This window comes from Scomber scombrus, chromosome 2 (genome assembly GCF_963691925.1).
Source record: "Scomber scombrus chromosome 2, fScoSco1.1, whole genome shotgun sequence".
Taxonomy (NCBI): Eukaryota; Metazoa; Chordata; class Actinopteri; order Scombriformes; family Scombridae; genus Scomber; species Scomber scombrus.
This window is the reverse complement of record NC_084971.1, coordinates 24,399,499-24,419,978: the sequence shown is the minus strand read 5'-3', so window position 1 is coordinate 24,419,978 and position 20,480 is coordinate 24,399,499. Positions and strand designations below refer to the sequence as shown.

At 39.2% G+C, this 20,480-nt stretch overlaps 1 protein-coding gene across 1 annotated transcript in view; it reads left to right on the top strand.

Moving 5' to 3' along the window:
• The window catches only part of nr3c2 (nuclear receptor subfamily 3, group C, member 2), a 77,852-nt gene that overhangs the window by 46,736 nt on the left and 10,636 nt on the right, over positions 1-20,480 (top strand). Inside the window, exons 3-6 of the mRNA XM_062432710.1 lie at positions 734-861; positions 8,937-9,053; positions 16,033-16,377; positions 17,982-18,126. Coding sequence (XP_062288694.1) covers positions 734-861; positions 8,937-9,053; positions 16,033-16,377; positions 17,982-18,126 — 735 coding nt within the window. The remainder of the gene's footprint in view (positions 1-733; positions 862-8,936; positions 9,054-16,032; positions 16,378-17,981; positions 18,127-20,480) is intronic.

The window sequence follows — 20,480 nt, the reverse complement described above, 5'->3', positions numbered from 1 at the left end:
CATTTAATACTTTATCAGTAAAAACATAGTGTACATACTGAGTTGTAATGTAATGTTAATGTAGAAAACAGTCAGTAGTGAAAGCGGTAAATGATGCCAGAGTAAATAATGCCTCAGATCAGGAAGACTGCGGCGGGCTGTCATCAGATGTGTTGCCTGCTGGTTATGTCTCAATGTAAATAACAGCAACATGTCATGTTACTTACTGTACAGAACACGTCACTACTGATTCTCCCCTTTGGTCTTTGATCCTAAACTGGTTACATAACTTACACTATCATACAGGGAGATTTTCTCTTCATCATGGTTTGTATTATTTTTGTCCACCACTCAACACTTTTTAAGTGCCTCACACTCTTCATTGCAGGGAAGGGTACAAGTGTTTTGGATCCCACTTAAATATGACATCCTGCTCTGTGTCTCTTTGCTTATTGAATTTAAATAATCTCCTCTATAATTCTGTCATTGTCATCTCTGTAAGCCTGGTGAAGCTGTAAATCAGCCGAGTGCGAAGCCCTCCTCTCTTGGTTGGCAGACATCTTTATGGCTAGCCACATTGTGCAGCTACTGTTCTGTGGGTCGTAAAACCAAAAATGTTTCACAATGTGTATCAGACTGTAACACAGTCAAGAAGGGGACAGTCTGTGCTGGATTTGTTGTTGACTTTTAAAAATTCTTTATTGATTTATGGCTGATCTGGAAAATGTTGTGTGTGTCTTTGTTGTCCTTCCAGCTCACCCCTGAGACAGCCATCCTCAACGGCCAAAGTGTGCCTGGTTTGTGGAGACGAGGCATCAGGATGTCACTATGGTGTCGTGACATGTGGAAGCTGCAAAGTCTTCTTCAAAAGAGCTGTAGAAGGTACAGTATGGCATAAACTCATGTTGAAGTAAGATGCTACTGGCTAGGTATTGGCTGCGGTGGTTGGGCGTTAAGAGAACACAAACAATGCCATCCATTTGGCAAAACATATGCAGCATTATCACTGCAAATAAAGACAACACAGACAGAGAAATGCTGCAATCTTTAGGTAAAACCAGATGAAAACACATGTAATCTGTAACAAGGTAGGTGAATTGCCACTTACTCCTGGATTTTTGAACATCATTGAAGAGGAGGAGTGTATTAAAATATATAAATGGTACCTATGTGTTGTCAAAGTGATAGAAACATTTCTTTTGGTTCAGTGTGTTGAGCTCTCTTGGTCACTGTATGCAAGTCAATTTGTTGTTCAGTGTAAAGTGCCAAACTGTAGTTATTTAAACTTTAATCTTAAATATATATTTGTATAACTATGGTGGAGGAATGCTTCAGTGCAGGATTAATTTAGACTTACACAAAACTTGGCTCACAAAAGTGTTGTCAAATAAATTTCATCAATATTTCCTTAAATGACAGCTGTAGCTTTCAGAATGTTATTGGCAGATATTCTGCTTCATGTAGTAATAGTTTCTATGGAGTACCGTATGCCAAGTAACTTTGTAAATTAGTGGCACAAACAGTTGCAACTGGGAAATGTTTACGAGAAAATGCATATAAATACAATGACTCTGCTTTTGGTGTGTATCTCTTTTTCACCTTTTTTCCAAATCTTCTGACGGAGTTCAGAGTTCAGAGAGCTCAGTCAGAAAACAGCAAAGCAGTGATTTAGGCAGCATATTTTTTCTGATAACATTTGCAAGATCAACCACTAATAGATGTTGGTTTTATTTACTCTTTAATGTTGTTAACAAGGGTTTGTGAATGTAATCTCTGTAGACCTTCTACATTATTATTATTTCCAAAAAACAGGCATTACATTTATGGACTGTGACCAAGTTGAGCGGCACCTCAATAAAAAAAACATTCAGTAGGTAATTCTCCTGCAGCAGTCCTTTATGTTATATTTAGCTTGGGCCAAATCAGCAGCAGCCATAATGTGCTTTTCATTTTGTTGCCAGAGGCATTGGCCTAACTCATTTATATGAGTGTTTGAATGCAAAACACACTCTTACAGACCCAGAGCAGACGAAAAGAAAGAAAAAAAACCCCTGCTAGCCTCTAGGTGTTTTCCTGACCATTGGAGGAATTGCACTTGTTCCCAATCAAATCATGCCTTAATTTGATGATATTTACACACTTGTCATTATGGAGACCTGAAACCAGATTATGTGTCTTGGGTTATCGAATCAGATGCCATCGTTCTTGCTTTAAGCGTGGCCAGCAGAGAGCTGGTGGCAGACGCTGAAGATCTGACTTTGTGTGAGAGTGATAGTCAGGTGAAAAACACTCTATAGGCTGTGTGATTATAGTACTAAGCCCTCATTTGTTTCTCATCTGATATATAATTATAATAAAATTGACTCATTGATTATGTATTCATGTTTAATGCTCTTTGTAATCTATAGCGGTGCCCCTTATTTTCATATCGTTTTGAATCTCTGTTTCTGATTGGAGTTTCCTCTTACCTCTGCACTGCCAAACTGCAACAGTGCAAACTATGAACATTATAAGGGCAACCCATACAGTGGTGTGATGTCATCAAGGTTGCGTGCCACGTGCGTGCCCTTCTGATGTTACATCACTTGACCCCTCCACAGCTGCTGTTGAGGTGGAAAGAGAGAGGTGAGGTGGAGGGAGGCAAAGGATGTAAATAGCGAGAGAAGGATTTTGCAAAGTGAAGAGAGATAGAGGACAGTGAAACAGATACAGCGAGGGAGGGGGTGGAGGAAGGACAAAGAAAAAGTCAGACGCAGACAGAGAGATAAAGAGAGGAGGAGCAAGAGCGGCAGTAAGAAACAGGGAGAGGGATGGAAAACGATGTGTCAGCACTGAGCTCCGGAGAGGTGTAAGTTAGGACGTGAGGAGACGTTTTACTCCTCCCCTCTCCCAGTATTTCTTCCTCCTTCTATTCATCTATCCTCTCAAAGTTAAAAACTTAGACTCGGCATGTGAGATATAAAAGAAGACTGCAGAGAGTGGGCATCTGTACAAGGGGAATAATCCAGCCCATGCTTAATTTCTTTTGGCACCGCCTGCCTCGGGGGACACAACTTTTCGTTCGGCTGTAGCTCATTAGACGACTAACTGGCTCATAGCCCTTTACTACAGAGATAGTTAGCATTCTGGATTCATCAACAAATCAGATGAAATCCTTCGACTGTGGAGGGTCTGGTTTCCCTTTATTCAAGTCAGACAAGTCATTGTTAGGTAGCTTTATTTGACATCACCGGAACCTGGTACAGCTATTCTTTGAAGTCTGCATTTTTTATGTTACATTTAAAACGTCTGTTTGGAATATCCATTGGCCACGTGGGCCTTTTACTGTCCAACTGTATGTGCTTACAATTGTCCTCAAGAGGACGAATATTCACTCCACTTAATTTTTGTTACATCTACCAGAAGGCACAGCTAACTGCACACTTTAAACTTTACAGCCGTGGTCCCAGGAAAGGCATAGAAATATTTAATAGTGGAGAAAGCTGTCTATTTGACTGTGAGCTTTTCAAAATGCTCTAAATTCATTCTTTAAACATTCACAAAACACAGTACACACTCACACATGTATTTCACAAAAGAAACATTCATCCACCTGCTCTCCCATTCACCACAAGTCATCCAGTTTATCTTATAGAGCAAGGCAGCCCTTATTACATTCAAACATTTTATTCAGTCACATTCTAGATATTCTTGTTTGGTAAACACAAGAGGAGTAATCATTTTTATAAAACCTACAAGTTTTACAGTTGCATTGCTTCTGTTGTGCCGACTGTCAAATGCGAACATGGAGCCAATTTATACTCTCTATTAAAAAAAGTGAAAGAATTTTTCAGGAGAAACATTTTCCTGCGCTGTGGAAAAATGCCTTTTGACACAAAACAACAGTTATCATCGCTAATGAAATGTGGAAATAGCTGAATGCATTCATATGTGCTCCTCTCCTGCATCCACTCCGCTAAAGACTAGTTTGTTGATACAAGACAGCTGCACTCAATAAATGACTCCATGTGGAGCACATTTGAAGAGTTCAACGCCAGCTTATTATTCACATGTCATCAGTGGCTTGGCATGTCTGCTCTTAGTAATAATACTAGGCGCTGCTTTCAGCTCACTTGCTGTTTTTGCCGGTCTCTTATTGAACTGAGAGGTTTACAGAGACATTAGTCAACCTTGTTATGGCCTCACTTTGTTCTGCAATGTGACTGGGTCATGGTTTCCATGGTGCTCGTGTCAATCTAAAAACCTTTTCTTCAGTATCCGCCTCTGTGGGAGAGGTCATCTGAGGACACATCTTACACTGTTTCTGCTTTGACAGGCAGCTAGGGCATCCAATCCCATGTTTTGCAGCTCAGGCCAGGGGAGTAAATCCCTCCCTCCAGTGCCAGAGTGAATGCTTCAGGTTGTGTGTGAGAGGCTCATGTAACAACGGCTGGAGTGAAGCCATTTACCAGTGTTGGATCCTAGCTCTCCAGCACATGTCTCACATCAGAGGGTCTTTGATCAGAAACTGCACACAACATACAAACGCAATCACAGGCAAAAGCCATGCACACATGCACAGGCACACACGTCTTCGTAAGTATTCAGGTGTGCAGTATTATGTTGAAATTAAATCTGCAAAGCTCACTGTAAGCATGTGTGTGACCCACATTGCTAATAGGCATTTAGGTTAGAGAATGCAGCCTGAGGAAGGGTCTCTCTAATGCAACCTAGATACATTTAGCATTGCAGTGAGTGTGCGCATTTTTATATCCTTACTACTTTAAAAATAGACACAAGGGCATATAACATGTTAGGGCTACAACTAATGGTTCTTTTTAAAATGTCAGCACAGTTTTTTCAATTAATCGATCAACTGTTTAGTGTACAAAAAGTTTGAAAATAGAGAAAAATGGCTAATTATTTTCCAGAAACTAAGGTGACATCTCAAAATTACTGTTTTGTCTGACCAACTGTCTGAAAAAAGCTAATTCATTCCATTAATAGTTACATAAAACGGAGAAAAGCAGCAAGTCCTCACATGTAAGAAGCCGGAACCAGCGAATGTTTGGTGTTTTTGCTTGATTATCTAAGTTGATTATTTTTAAACGACTAATCGATGAATTGACTTTTTTAAATTTTGGCACTGCAATAAATACACAGCATGTCTACCTTGTCTACCTATGAAGCCTCTTATAACACTAAAAGGTAGGCTGTATGTTTGGGCATGAATGATGATGTAACTCACTCACATGTGCACACACTACTTCCTTCATGCCCTCAGTTCCCCTGGCCTGGGCCGACCTACAGGCCCGATGGCTCTCCGGTGGACATAATCTGAACTCCATCTCTTCCTGCACCCTGGTGATACCTTTGTTCTTTGACATCAATGCAAAAAGGATCAGCTGCAGTCAGTGGGTTACACCTTTTGTGTTCAACCAAATAAGCAGTGCCAATCTGATGGGCTTTATCAGTGTGTCCACTGATTATTCATTTGTTAAAGACATAGTAGAGGGAGAGTGTTATGAATGCATCTGCTGACAGGGCTAAATTACTGTTTAAAAAAAATCTGTGGCATCACTTTTTGATGCCAGTAGTAGCTCAAGTGTGCCTCATATTATGCTGTAAATGTGCAAATCAGACAGACTTGCTCTATACAAGTAGTAGCAGAGTTATTTAGCCTATACTGTATCAGCATACTGTAAATGGAACAACTAAAATGCGTGGGATTATAAACTATTAAACAACCATTCAAGTAATGTATTCAAAACAGCTCTCATGAGAGATGTGTGGGCATATTTCTGTTTCTTTCTGTAGTCTGACAACAGGTAACGACACGCATTCCTCTTTGATTTGAAAAAAAAAAAAGTCAAATGTTTTTTCAACCTGTAGTTTTTTGACCGCAAGTTTTAAGACCACTGTAAATTAATATTGGACCCTGGTTGGTTTATGCAGTTATGTAAACGAATATCTGAGTGTTAAGATACACATGTTTGTGTGAAGTGCTGGAATAATAATGTTATGATGATATGTTTTAGGTGAAGGTATTGTCCATACTGGAGCCTAAAAAATGTGTGTGTGTACTAAGGCTGCAGATGGAGAAAATCTTGGTAAGAACAAATGCACAAGACAACTGTTTGAGATATAGTGCATTATTATAGAAGTGGAGACATTAGTAAACAAAATAACAGCTTCTATTTACATCCTTTTTAAACTTTTTATAATGATCCAGACAGGGAAACCTAATTGTGTAGAGCCCCATCCAACACAGCTGTTAGTGTGTTGTCCAAAGAACTGGCGTAGCAGTGCTATTGCAAGGCAGTGATTTGCATACTGCTGGCCCAGTGGTAACAACAATTACATCCCTGAGAGGCCTGTTTTTTTGGTTGTTTGGTATTTTTTGGCCATGTTATTTAGGTTGCATAAATACCTATGAATGACTGAATGAATTGTGAGTGGATAATTAAATGGCATTAATCCATCAGGCTGACATGAATTTCCGCAGCGAATGCTTTACGTATATGCCCTCCTTTGTCTGCAGTACTGGGCGGGAGCAACTAAGAAATTTGCAGCCACTGCCAAATGCCATTCAGGAGTCACTGTAGTAGCATTGATGAGGGTCAGCCACTGTATCCAAGAGGCTATTTTCACAATTAGGGGTCTGACTGGCTGTGTGTAGTGGCTTTTTAAAAATGTCAGGTTAAGGGCTGTATTTCAAGTAAGGGCTGTATATCAATCTGTGTGTATTTTGTATGGAAAGCAAATGTACTGTATCTGTGCAGGAGTACTGCAGGGCAGATCACTCACCCTTTCCGAATACTGTCTCCATAACTGATGAACGCGGGAGCTGACAGACAACAGACACTGCTCAGCGGGATGTTGCCAGATTCTGAGATCATTAGCTAAAAGTAGATGTGAGCGGACTGCATTAAAGACCTCTTGAGGGTTTTCATATGTAATGGTGAATGCTGAAAGAGTGCATTGTACCAGCAGACAGGAGTTTTAAAATTATGTCAAACTGTACAAAGAATATCTTGATAGAAATTGGCATTGTTGAATGTTTTTACAGTATGAACAGGAAAACAGGAGTGATAGATTTTTGGATGTGCACATGGAAATATGAGTCAAGATGACTTCATAAATGAAGCACTTTCATATCAGATGAAAGGAGATATATTTTTTCAGTTTTCAGAGATATTTTCTAAGGTAAGACTAAAAAAGTAACATTAATCAGTAAGCCCGGCATGTGCCAGGTTGATAAGCAAATGCACATATTCAGAGGTAAACATGCTGTGTGAGTGCATGTGAGTGCATGCACACAGTGCAAAAATAAACAACTTTTCTCCCTTTTAGAGACAAACACACTCGTGCGCATACACACCATCCGACTACAACTTTGGCTGTCTCATAAAGTGTATTTCACTTTAACAATTATTAACAAGATTCACGGGAATGAGAAAAACAGTTGACAGGGAGGCTCCATAGTTTTCAGAATTGCCATTTGGTCCGAACTATCCAAGCAAGAGTGTGTGTGTGTGCATGTGTGTGTGTGCGCACACGAGGGGGATGGGGAAGGGGATGGCTGTGTTGTGTTTCCTGTGTCGCAGTTTACTGTTTTTTAGAGCAAGAAAAATGGGCTTATGTAACGGTCATGTGATTTAGCCAGAAATAGTGGTGGGGCTACAGCTGCTGCCTCTCCTCCTGCAGCTCGGTTCCTTGGCTTTTGGCAGCAGCCAGACAGACACACTGCGCACTACTCCTGCTAGCTCAGAAAACAACTTCTGCTCAGTCCTACACACAAATACAAATACTGTGCTGTAGATGTGAGAAAAGGCAATGTACAAAATATACATGTTTGAGCAAACTGCATGTAAACACTGCACACAAGCTGTCATGCTAAACACTTAAGTGTATGCCAGAAACCTTGGGTACTTCTAAAGATATAAATGGTACAGGACAGTAGGAAAAACAGATCGATATGCATCCATACATGTGCCTGCATACATCCAAATACACAGTCTGAGATGTACACACAATTTTAATATTGACCCTAATAGAGCTGAACCATGCACTGGGGTCATTGGGGTTACTATACCACACTACACCTCTCCATCTGAGTTGTGTCGTGATTCCCATGTGTGTCTATTTGTTTGTGGAAGTAGATACACGATTTGCAGTGTTTTTGAAATTGCCAAGTGGAGCGGCCATGTCTCTATGTGTGTGTGTGTGTGTGTGTGTTTGTGTGTGTGTGTGTGTGTGTGTGTATGTTTGTGTGTGTGCATGTGTGAGTACTGTATATGAGAGTGAGAGAGTGAATGACTGCATGTGTGCATGAGCGCAAGCCTGCCTGTGTGTGGGCGTATGGCGCTCTGAGGCTGGCGGATGTGTGGAAAAAGGGAAAAGGGAGGGATGGAGACGCAGGCGTAGAGAAGGAGAAGAGTGGAGGAGGAGAGGAGCTGTACAGTGAAGAACTAGTGGAGCGGAAGGAAGCACTCTGAAATGGGAGATCATTGGGTTTAGCTAAGGGCTAGGCAGGAGGCAGGAGGGATTCTCGCCATGTTACCATCACTGTCAGGAATAGTCTAGCTGCAGCCAGTGTCCTGGTTCCAGCGAATTCTAATGCCCTCATGCCATATACTGTATAATACACCATTAGTCATGCATTGTAGAATGTGAGAGCGGAATAATCACAATTTCAATCATTTTCACGGTGATAATCATGAAATGTAGATCTCTGATATTGCCAGACATTTCACAGGTTTCCTTGACCTACATAACAAACAGTCTCAGACAGAGATTCTATAGGCATGTGAGCAAATATATTTAGTTTTTCATAAGTTAGTCACTTTATCTTCCCCTTCACTGCTTTTTTCAGCCCTTTGCTTCACGTCACGTAAAAATATCATTGCTTTTCTACATCAAGCTGCATATATGGTTCATCATCGAACTGACGATGATTATGTTTTGTCTTTCTGTAGGTCAGCACAACTACCTGTGTGCCGGGAGAAATGACTGCATCATTGACAAGATCCGAAGGAAAAACTGTCCGGCATGTCGTGTACGGAAGTGTCTCCAGGCTGGGATGAACCTAGGAGGTGAGGAGTCACACACTCATTATAGATTTGCCCTGTTTCAGATATGACATTTGAACCAACTTCCCCCTGTTTTTTAATAAATGATAGATATGAAAAAGTAGGTCTGGGTGTAGTGACAGGAGGCCCAAGGATGCTGAGTCATAGGATGTTTGTATGTGCATATAGCAAATCTGAGCACAATGTTCATAATGCATCTATAGTAGGTGTTGATCTACAGTACGCTATACAATGCCAACAGACAAAGCCTGCAGACAAGTTACAGTATTGTATTTTTCAGAGGTATGTGGTTTATTCAGAATGAAAATGTGATTCTAAAAATTTCTAAAAACTGCAACATATTAATTTATTGTTTTAATTTATTCCAGTTGAGGGATGCAATGGCATACAAGCTTAAACACATACTCTAGAGGTTTTCAGTCCATTAGAGTGACTAAAATTATAATTTAAATGTCGTACTCTCGAAGGAAGCTAAATTAAATGGATGGACAAATGACACTTGTTGGATTGTGGAAACAGTTGATGTCAATAGATACCACCACCGATATTTTAGACTAGCTGTGCTGCTGTGGACTGTAATTTCAAAGCAAGCTTCCTTGACTTAGTTTCAAAATGAATTATTTACAAAATGACTCAAGTTGTTTTTCATAATTACCATCACCAAATATTCATAGCTGTTATTTTTATGTTACCCTGTGGCATATTGATATTACTGCAAAGCTTCACGTTTTTGTCATGAAACACTTCAGTGAATAAATTTATTAAAATAGGCAATGAAACAATTGTGTAAAAACACTGAACATTGAAAAAGCCTTGAGATATTTCAGCACTTTGGGTATATTATGTGGCCTTAGATACAACCAGATTACAGCATACAGGTTGTTGGTTTATGACAAATCTGCCATTTAAAAATGCACTGTAACTGTCTGATGTCTGGTCAAGTTTATTTGTTTAGACCAATGTCACATAAAATATCTAAATAGGTTTTACAGACCCTCAACAACAATACCTCCCAACCCAGGCTGAGCTCTCTCTCTTATTGCATACTTAGCTCGTGACTTACTTCATGAGGATGAAAGTTTTTTGAATGGGAGAACAATGCTAGCAGCTTTGTCAGACTTCACTTAGGCACAGTGGTGCTTTGAGCTAAATGCTATCATCAGCCTGATAACATGCTCACAATGACAATGCTAACATACTGATGTTCGGCAGGAATAATGTTTACCAATGTTTACCATTTTCTTGTCATGACAACAAAAACTTGAAAATTAGCACATTCAATTAATGATAATATTATAACAAAGAAATGTGTTACCAATCAGATAAATTACAGAGGATGACCACTTAAAATCAAGGGATAATGAAAAAAAGAAAGACTAATCACTAACATTTCAGTGGTGAGGATACTGTTATGTTTATCTTATTATATATTGCTTCTTTTTTTTACTATTTGCTTGTTTATTAAATCTTGCTTTTATTGCACGTATGCTTCATGTTAGCGTGCTATCCCCTTAGTTGCTGTTGCACTGCAACTTGGATTGACTATAAATGGATCATCTTATCTTATCTTATGTTTATGTTTGATTGAAGGACTGTGCCTTTAAACATCAAACACGTGGCAAAATGTTTGCCCTGGAACCAATCCAAACCACCGATTGGTTATGTGTCGTAAAATAAATAAAAATATGCTGATTGGGGAAATCAATTTCAGAAGAGCTTTTTAAGATTCATTTTTGCATGTGAATGTGTCCATGCTTTTATAGATATGACCAATTTGACTTTTTTATATATTTTTAGTCACCCAACTCGATGAAGATTGGATGTGTTACTGAATGAATACAGAGTTTTCATAGATGTGATATTTGGCTTTGACCTCATCAGAAAGCATATATCAGGTTCAATATAGAGATGATTGGGTAGTGAAATAAATTCCCTCACAGGTGGAATAAAAGCCTATAGGTATGTAGATGCTGAGGTGAAGGCAGGTCTTATGAAATGCTGGATGAGCAGCATCAGGGTTGAAGTGGTGTTTGGAGCAGTATAGCAGAGTATTTAAAGGAGCTATGAAAGAGAGTGAACAGCAAAATTAACTTGAATGGGACCTGTATATATATATATAATGTTACAATGTCTGATAATACATTAAACGAGGCGAAAGTGTTAAATAATGAAGTAAACATATGTAGAAGTGATCTCTGTTAGCAAAAAGTACTGTCTTCAGACTGCTCTGAACAATCAATCCAATGTTTTTTCTATGTTCAGCCCAAACTGACATCAGCTCGTGACAGATTTCTTTATATGATCATCTGCTCCACACGCAGCGCACAAGTTCTCTGCTCCGCTCTGCTAAAATTATGGAATTTTTCCATTGTTTTTGTGGTTGTCACGCCGAGCCATGACTTGTGTCGAGCTGGCATGCTTTGAGTGTTTTTCCATTACACAGCACAGCACGGTAAAATAAGTGTTTTACCTGTTGTAGGTGGGCTGGTTGTCTGCAGCTCTTCATTATCTCACTGTGGCTGTTTCTTCTTGTACTATTCTTTCCTGCATTACCACCTAACTAAAAGAAGGAATCTCTTCCTGTCCATTTGTATGTATGTATGTCCTTCACATATCTGAAGAAGTGTTCATCCGATCCTTTTCACACTTGGCAAGTGTATTGCTGGGGATCCAAGGAAGGGTATTTTGGAATTTGGTGCAATTTGGACACGAGACATGATCAGTGTGAATAAACTTTGAATAAACAAGCGATTAACGAGCTCTGCAGTAGCAGGGTGGGGCTTCTGTGCTCTGCAACAGTATGTCACGGTCATGAGCACAGATGGAGATCAGAGCTCTGCAACCGTACAATGAGAGAGACGAGGGGAGGACATCACTCTTAGTTTAATAATGTTAAAAGTTTTGGCTTTTTTTTGGTCAGCTCTCCAAATCATTTAAAAAAAAGACCAGAGAAATAACACAGACAGAGAGAGAGAGACAGAGAGAGAGAGAGAGAGAGAGAGAGAGAGAGAGAGAGAGAGAGAGAGACTACTAGACTACTACTTCCTCCAACATTATAAAACATTCAGTAAAATAAAGAACGTTTACTTTAACAAGTTCAACTCTGCAATTTAAGATTTTAAGGAGCTTAATTGACCTCTAAAAATTTAAAAATAGGTCTAGTCCTGGGAGAAGGAGGCAGGGCATATCTGTCCACTCAATATGTTTCAACATGCCACAACCTGAGAGACAATGAATGACCTAGACCTAGACACACCCACAAATACATGCGTAGGATATATTGTAGCCTATAGATATAATTCATTTAAATATTAACATTGTTCTCGAAACGTTCATGCCAACAAAGCACATTGAATTAAAAAGAGAGAGAGCAAGAATGAGATAAGCAGATTGAACAGAAGAAGTGGTGGAAAGCGTTCTCTGAAACAGAAGGCCCATGATTAAGAAAAAATCACTTGCCAGTCATTGGTCTGCAGTGTTTCCATGTCACCTTTTATTATCAGATCAGCAAGAAAAGTTGACAGACTCTTAGGCTACTTTCCATGGGCAGGTCAAAACCAGTATGTCTTATAAGCACAAATCCTCTGAGAAATACCCACTCAAATGACCTGATATGAAGCCATAGAAAATAAATGATCTAAGAGATGATCAATCCACTTCATTTTAGGATGTATATTTTTCAAAAACCCTTGGTTATATATTTTATTCTTAAATGCAACCCTCATTATACTTGGAACAAGAAAAATATTCATTATTACAGTACTTAACATCTGCATCAATACATATAATGGATAATAATGGTGGCCAAGTTCTGAACAGGAATGTTTTAAACATTAGTTTCTAACTAATCCGCTCCAAATAGCTCCATATGTTGTTGTGTTGACTGGTTTTTAGTGCGGCTAACAAAGCAGCAAAGTCTCCCGTAGTTTAGTCATTTAAATATTTTAATATGAAGTGGTAAAAGCAGGAAATGTTGGGTTTTGTCAGCAATAACTTAACACCACTCTGATCATGATGTATTATAAAAGCTGGATACCAGACCAAAAATGGCACCCATAAAGTCTTGCTAAGTGCATACGCCAATAAAAGTCTGTTTCCCCCGCTGGCCTGGACTACAAGTTCATACATTTTACATTGTAATGATGACATCACAGATTTTTCTCAGCTTAAATTTTTTTTTTTTTATTACAAATATACCTCCATGGATCCAAAGTTCATAATAGAAATAGTCATAATTGAACTTGTTGACCTAGTTTCAAGGTACCCTATCAACAGTTTTACATACTTCTAACATCTATGGGGAAAATGCTCTTTGGGCCACGGGGGGATTTTTCAATACTGCAAGTGGCCATTTGGAAAAATTGTGTGCGAGGCTGAGCAGTGGCTCCATATCTAGCTTTTATAATACATACATCACTCTGATACAGCTACCCATTGGCAGGGTTCTGGAAATCTCAGAACAGAGTGGGTTCTTATAGAGAGGCGGGCCTTAAAAAGACACGAGCTAGGGCGCGCAGGTGGTCAAGTGGTTAAGAGCACATGCCATGTACGCAGCGGACCCAGGCTCAAGTCCCGGCCGGCAGACCTTTCTGCATGTCACAACCCCCTCTCTCTCCCATAAATTCCTGTCTCTCTACTTTCAAATAAAGGCGTCTATGCCAGAGAAAACTGCCTGTTTGAGACAGAGGCTGAACTGAGAGGCTGCATAAAGGGCCAGTAAGAGATAAATAAGGAGTTTTTTCAAGCTGTGAATCATGCAAAGCTGCTCTAGTGGAGTCCTAGAATGAAATTATAGAGCCGGGAATGAGCATAATAGGTCCCCTTAAAATAGACAGCCCTATGTCACTCACTCATTTAAAACTGATTCATTATGTGAAGACAGACTTTGAGACAGACATGGCTTCGAGTGCACATGTCCTTCTAATGAAATGGTGTAGTGTTGAAAAGCAGCAGATGACCATGAATCATGAATAAAAGCTCACGGTTGCCAAGGAGTGTGGCTGTATGCTTGTAATTAGCAGTGTAAAACACTGAATAAAAGTTGGCATAATTTCAAACCAAAGCCATAGGAAAAATGAGGTCATTCAGTCACTAGTTAACTAGCCAGCTACATGAGTTAACACCAATGCAAACAGCAGCCTGTTGAAGCTGCATCACTAGTATCGCTGACATTAACCGCATAACTTACAGATGTAACACCTTAGTTAGCAATAGCTGCAATACTGAAATGAAGTCATGAATCCCTGGCATCTCTCAGTTGTTAGAAATCCTCAGTCAGTGTTGCCACTGGTGTCCTAAAACACTAACAGCATGACATGAAGTCGGTAGTTTACAACATGAAGAAGTGTTTGTGGCCACCATCGGATGAAAACCAACTTCAGACTAATGGAGTCGGGGGAGAATAGAGGGGATGCCGGTAGTAGCAGCAGCTAACGTTAATGCAGTCCAGACACAAATATTTTCTTCAAGCTGTCCCAAAGCAGCATGAGTGGACTAGCAGTGTTTATGAAATGCTACATCAGTAGTAATCAACCATTCAATCAATCAATGTCTCTTTTGTCAAGGCTGTTCCTAGCCTATGACGCTTGGGGCTTTTTCTTGCAGAACCTGTCAGTATGCTAACGGTTAGCTGTCATGCCAAAGAGAGAGTCTTTCTTTTCCAAAGAGCTCGAGGAGGCTTACTTTTCCCTTACTAAAGTATTGGGCGTTATAGACACACTGCAAGGGCACATTATCAGTCGCGCACATATGTGGCATCATCTATAAACGCAAGATTGATCTGATCTGGCAGGCCGAGCTGATTTCATACCAACAGTAGCTAAATGGCTAATTGTGACACATTCTGTACCATCTTTTTTTTCTTAAAAAACACAAAGACTAAATAAGGTAAAAATCTCTTTGTGGCCTAAGTTTATAAGCTATAACATTAAAATAAAAAAACGTAAATCTTAACAATGTGTGCCAGTCCCTGTTTGGAAATATGGCCACTCCACTCATATAGACCACCTTACTTCAAGGACTGTTAGATATACACACACTGAACACTTTATTGGGAACACCTGTGCAATCTCATGAATTCCAATACAACAGCTCTGCCATAAATTCTACTTTTACGAAGCTTATTCATTTTCAGTTTTTGTTGACATTGTCAGAAAGGTGATAATTCTACTTTGTTCATTATTAGTGGTGGTGGTGGTGAACTGAAGTGCATTGTATTGAAAAGTGTTCCTGGTAATGTACTCCAGTTCACCACCACCACTCAGTTTGACCTTAATAATAAACAATAAGTAGAATTATCACCTTTCTGACAATGTCAACAAAAACTGAAGATGCATATGCTGTGTAAAAGTAAAATTTATTGTTTTGGATTACATTAGATAGCAAATAAGTTCCATGAGTGCACATTGCAGTGAGTAAAATATGTAATGTGTGACTGTAGCAGGGAACTGGAGACTTTCTGAACAAGCTGAGAATTGAATGAATGTTTATTAGCATTTATGTATTTATTTGTCATTTGGTTCATTATCCCTCAAAGATCCCCAGCTGTGTATGGGAATATTTTAAAAATAAACAGGAAATGAACCACTATTATGTGCTCTTGGTTTTACTTGGTTTGACTTAATTCGAGATGGATTCTTTCCAATGTCTGATTCACATCCTAACATCATTCACAATTACAACTTCTCAGAAGCTATAACTTCCTTCAGATTCAGAGATAACAGATTTCTGTGAATATTGTACCATTCACATTTAAGTGAGAAATAAAAAATAAAAAATTCCATTTGTCATCCATGGATGAAAATTAGATATTTAATAAAGGCAGTGTTAACACATTCAGTAGACATTAATCTTTACACACATTTACATACATAGATTAATATTTCCATTTTTTTAACACATTGCAATTATCTCAGTTGGATAATCAATGTAAGAAATGCCACCATTAACAATGTGTTAATAAGGGCTGTTGTGTCCCCCACAGCACGAAAGTCCAAGAAGTTGGGGAAGCTGAAGGGAGTCAGCGAGGACCTGCAGGGCTCTAAGGATGGCCAAACTGCTACAGGTGCCATTGGAGGCAGTTACCTGTCCTCAGAAAAGGAGCTGAATGCCAGTGCTGCCAATGCCCTGGTGCCCCACGGGCCTGGGGTAGTCACACCTTTTCTGCCACCCTCCATCTGCAGTGTGTTGGAGCTGATTGAGCCTGAAGAGGTGTACTCTGGCTTTGATAACACGCTGCCTGACAGCACTGACCACCTGCTGTCAAGTCTCAACCGCCTGGCCGGAAAGCAGATGGTACGCTTGGTGAAGTGGGCCAAAGTACTTCCAGGTTAGTGATCACTAGCGTGGTGGGCCGATGCCTAAATGCTGTTAAAGGGTGTGCATAAATTGATGTATCGTGGCACTGTGGATTAATATTGTGTTTAAAGACAAGTTTTCAAAGGTTATATGAAAACACAAATGGTTGCAGAATTTTAGGTTATAAATGTAATAAATTGGATATTCTAAGTGAAATCCAAAGTGCCTAATCTTTAGCCAGTTTGAGCCAGTCAATTTTTACATTCATAACCCACTTCTAACAAAGTTTAAATAAAGTTAGTTTTATTTTTGGATATGTCTAATAAGATGACTAAAAATATCAGTCCAATAAATCTAAATATTAATGTGAGATTTCTGTACTATAAGCCTGGACTGGGATTTTAATGAAGATAATATCTTCACCTTTGATCTCTAAATTTTAAAAATCCATCCCTGCTAGTTTTGTCAGAGCACACATTTTAATTTTAAATATTAGTTCAGGAAATTATTCTGCAAATCTTCAACAAGATTAGCAATAAATCCTATTTTACCATTAAATAGAATCAAGATTAAGATTTGCCAAACAGAACTCATTTACATCACTGTTGTCAGATGTTATATTGAGAAGATCTAATGTCTATCTCATTAATTTTTACCCGTGAGACACTTCACATAGAGGGAAAAAATGTTTAAAAAGGGATAAGCAAGTTCCCCTAAAATGCCAGTCAGAGGGAGACATATTGAAAGATGCCTCACAGGTAGCTCTTTGAGGCTGTTTAATTTGCTGTATTGCAAATATTTGATACCTCCACGGTGTCTGCTTGCCATATCCGGACGTATAAATAGAAGGGGAGCCAGACAGAAGGGTCAAAATGAGTACCTTCGACTTTCAGATACACCACTGACTGCGTTCAGCTCACATTTGGATGTGGCAGAGCTAAAAACACAGCGCAAGATGGAACCATAATGTCAGTTCTTAAGTCAGTCTTTTAATTATTTGCACATGATACTGATATCAGATTACCTTTATAGTTACATGAAAAATAATGAGTCTCATTATTTTCATAGAACATTACTAAGTTTATATTTTAATCAGCAGCCAGCCCTGTGCTCTTATTAACTAAATACTGTATTAAGCTGGGCATTTGACAAACCTTTTAAGTCTTTTTAAAAAATTGTTTTTGGCAGATTTACATGCATATAGACTGAAATAGTTACTAAGCCTTGATAAGTCACTTGTGTGTCCTCACTTGGCCTCTGTTTTGCATGGGGAGGAGTTTCTTGCCAGAGTTTGATTGAGAGTTTGGCGAGTGTCCTATTTGACTCTATTTTTGGAGCTCCATAGACAACACGCCAATGACTGGAGGCCTTGTAGGATTTGCATAAAACAAGAATGGGTGAATACTATGCAGTCATGTCTAAACTAATATTGGCACAGAAAGTACACTTGAGCAAGGTATTTGGTACATAATGGATATGTGGAGACACAGGTAAACACATGGACGTACCCAGGTAAATAAACACCTTTTAGGTTTGGGCTTAAGTACAAATGCTCTTACCAATTTCTAAGCTACTTTCAAACATAATGCTGTCTGCGTATCAGCTTCATCTCTTGTTTGTGTTTGTGTGTGTTAGGTTTCCGAGGCCTGCCCATTGAGGACCAAATCACCCTGATCCAGTACTCGTGGATGTGTCTGTCCTCCTTTTGCCTCAGCTGGCGCTCCTACAAACACACCAATGGACAGATGCTCTACTTTGCCCCTGACCTCATCTTTAATGAGTAGGTCTACACTCTGTATCTGCAGTATATTACGGACATTGCTCAAATATTATTAACGTTTACTGGTCTTGACATTTAGCCATGCCCTAGATATTAAATAACTTGTACATCACTAATTTCATTTTTTTGCCAAAATGTAACAAAAACATGAGGTCACCCAACCGCCTTTTTTACTTGTTCACAGTATGTCTGAGCATGAAGCAGTGGAATAAGTGGAATGCGTATTAAAATAAATTTGGTGTTGTCCTGTGAGATCCTCATCACACAAACATGTCTATTACAGAATAATTTGTTTTTCACAGTAGATAATTAGTAGATACAGTAATTGGTTGAACAGCCAGGCTTTGACGATTAGCTTCTGCTATTTTCAGCAAGTCAATCGGATGCAAATTTATGCATAAACATCAATTTTCCTAGTGGACTTTGGGGAGTAAGGATGGGATTTTCCTGCTGTACTATTCTGAGCATTCCATTTACCTACCTGAAAACTATTCAGAAAGGGAAATTTTGTTTTTGCAGTAATGGCGTTGCTTTAAGGAAATCATGATGTACTTTAGACAAGGTAATAATCTTCCATCTGATTTCTGGCACTTCACAAGGAAATGCTTTTGTACTTTTTGATGATTTGTTTGCACCCAGCACAGATGATCAAGCCTAGCAAGGGTAGTCAATGGCCTACTTGATCTGTGTTAACATGTTCTAACAGCAGAGCAAGTGGAGAAGAAGTGTACAGTATGTGGGCCTTCTCTTGTTGGAGCTGCTTGGTGAATGTTATAGAATTAATCGACAAGGAGTATAGCACCTCTGCAGGCAGCCTACTGTAGAGGACCTGGCTCAGGTTCTGGGGCAGGTTTAAAGCTACTATCAACAGCTTGTGTAAGTCATCATCAGCAGGTCTGTTTGTCCCAAATAAATAAACAACAGCTCAAAAACCATTGTGCAACACAGCATCAGCATCTGTGAGTCTGTGTGTCGTATCACTCAGAACTTAGTACAGTTGGTAAAGCATTAGTTTCTCACACCAGAGATCCTCTGATCCGCTTATCAATTTAGTGCCAAGTGAATCATAGTTAATTAAGAATTATGTGTTTCCCTCTGTGAATTGACAACAGTTTTTGGAGTAAATCAAATTTTGTGCCAGAGACTTAAAGGACCAGTGAGTAGGATTAAGTGGCATCTAGCGGTGAGGTTTCAAACTGCAACCAACTGAATAGTGTTTGATTTGTCCGTTCTTGTCTACTGTAGAAACATGGTGCAACATGGCGGGTTCCATGGAAGAGGACCCACTCCCTATGTAGATATAAAGGGCTCATTCTAAGCTAACTGAGAGACAACAATTTTTAGTTTCAAATGAATATGAATATTATATATTCTGCCAATTGATCCCCATGATTCACACTGATTATTTAATGTTTTGTTGTGATTTGGCAAGTTCATTTTGGAATAAGACAAAGTTCTTACACAGAAAAATACTGCAAATACATTTGCATTTCTATATTAAATGAATTTGTATCACTTTCAGAGAAATTAGGTAGGATTGAATATCTTTTTACCATACAATATGCTGCTATTTCCGTATGTGATGCAGTTACAGTAGGCCTGTCTCATTGATGGATGTGTCTGGTATTCAGCTTGACAGAGCAGATGAGATGAAGACCAGCTGGAGTTACAGTAGTGGTGGCCTGTATGTTAGTCACATGCTTGTTGCTCTGTTTTTTACATAGCAATTATAACTATCCTGAGCCATGACATAGACAGCAACCCTGGAAAAATGCATTTCTAACATCATTTTGCAGACTATATAGCTAATTAGACAGCTGTAGCATGCTAAACAGCTTGAAAACTTAACTGCAAATGTCAAGACCAGTCAGTTTTGATGCTAACAAAACACAGCCTGTCCTTGGGTTGTAAGCTGTAGTGCAAGTTTATTTACAATTTGTCACTGTGCCAGCTCAGCTGTCAATCAATCATGTAAACAAGCCCACCCACTCAGATGCTTAGAGGATAAGGGAGCATTTTTGATGTATTTCTTCCCATCACTGAGAATATAAACTAATATATTTGACCACAAAAATGAGTGACTTATTGTGATTTCAGTTGGACTTTTAGTGGGTTGTTTGGACATACTTTTCTGAACAAATAAATGTTTTTGGCAACCCCCATTTAAGGTGAATCTGAACTTTCCCTTCTCCTTAGTTCTGTCCTGCTTCCTGAATCTTTTACCGTAGAAACAGAGAAAGAGAGAGAGTTCAAGACTGAAGATAGAAAGAGAGAGAGAGAGAGAGAGAGAGACAGAGAGAGAGAGAGAGAGAGAGACAGACAGAGAGAGACAGAAAGAGAAACAGAGCAAGAAC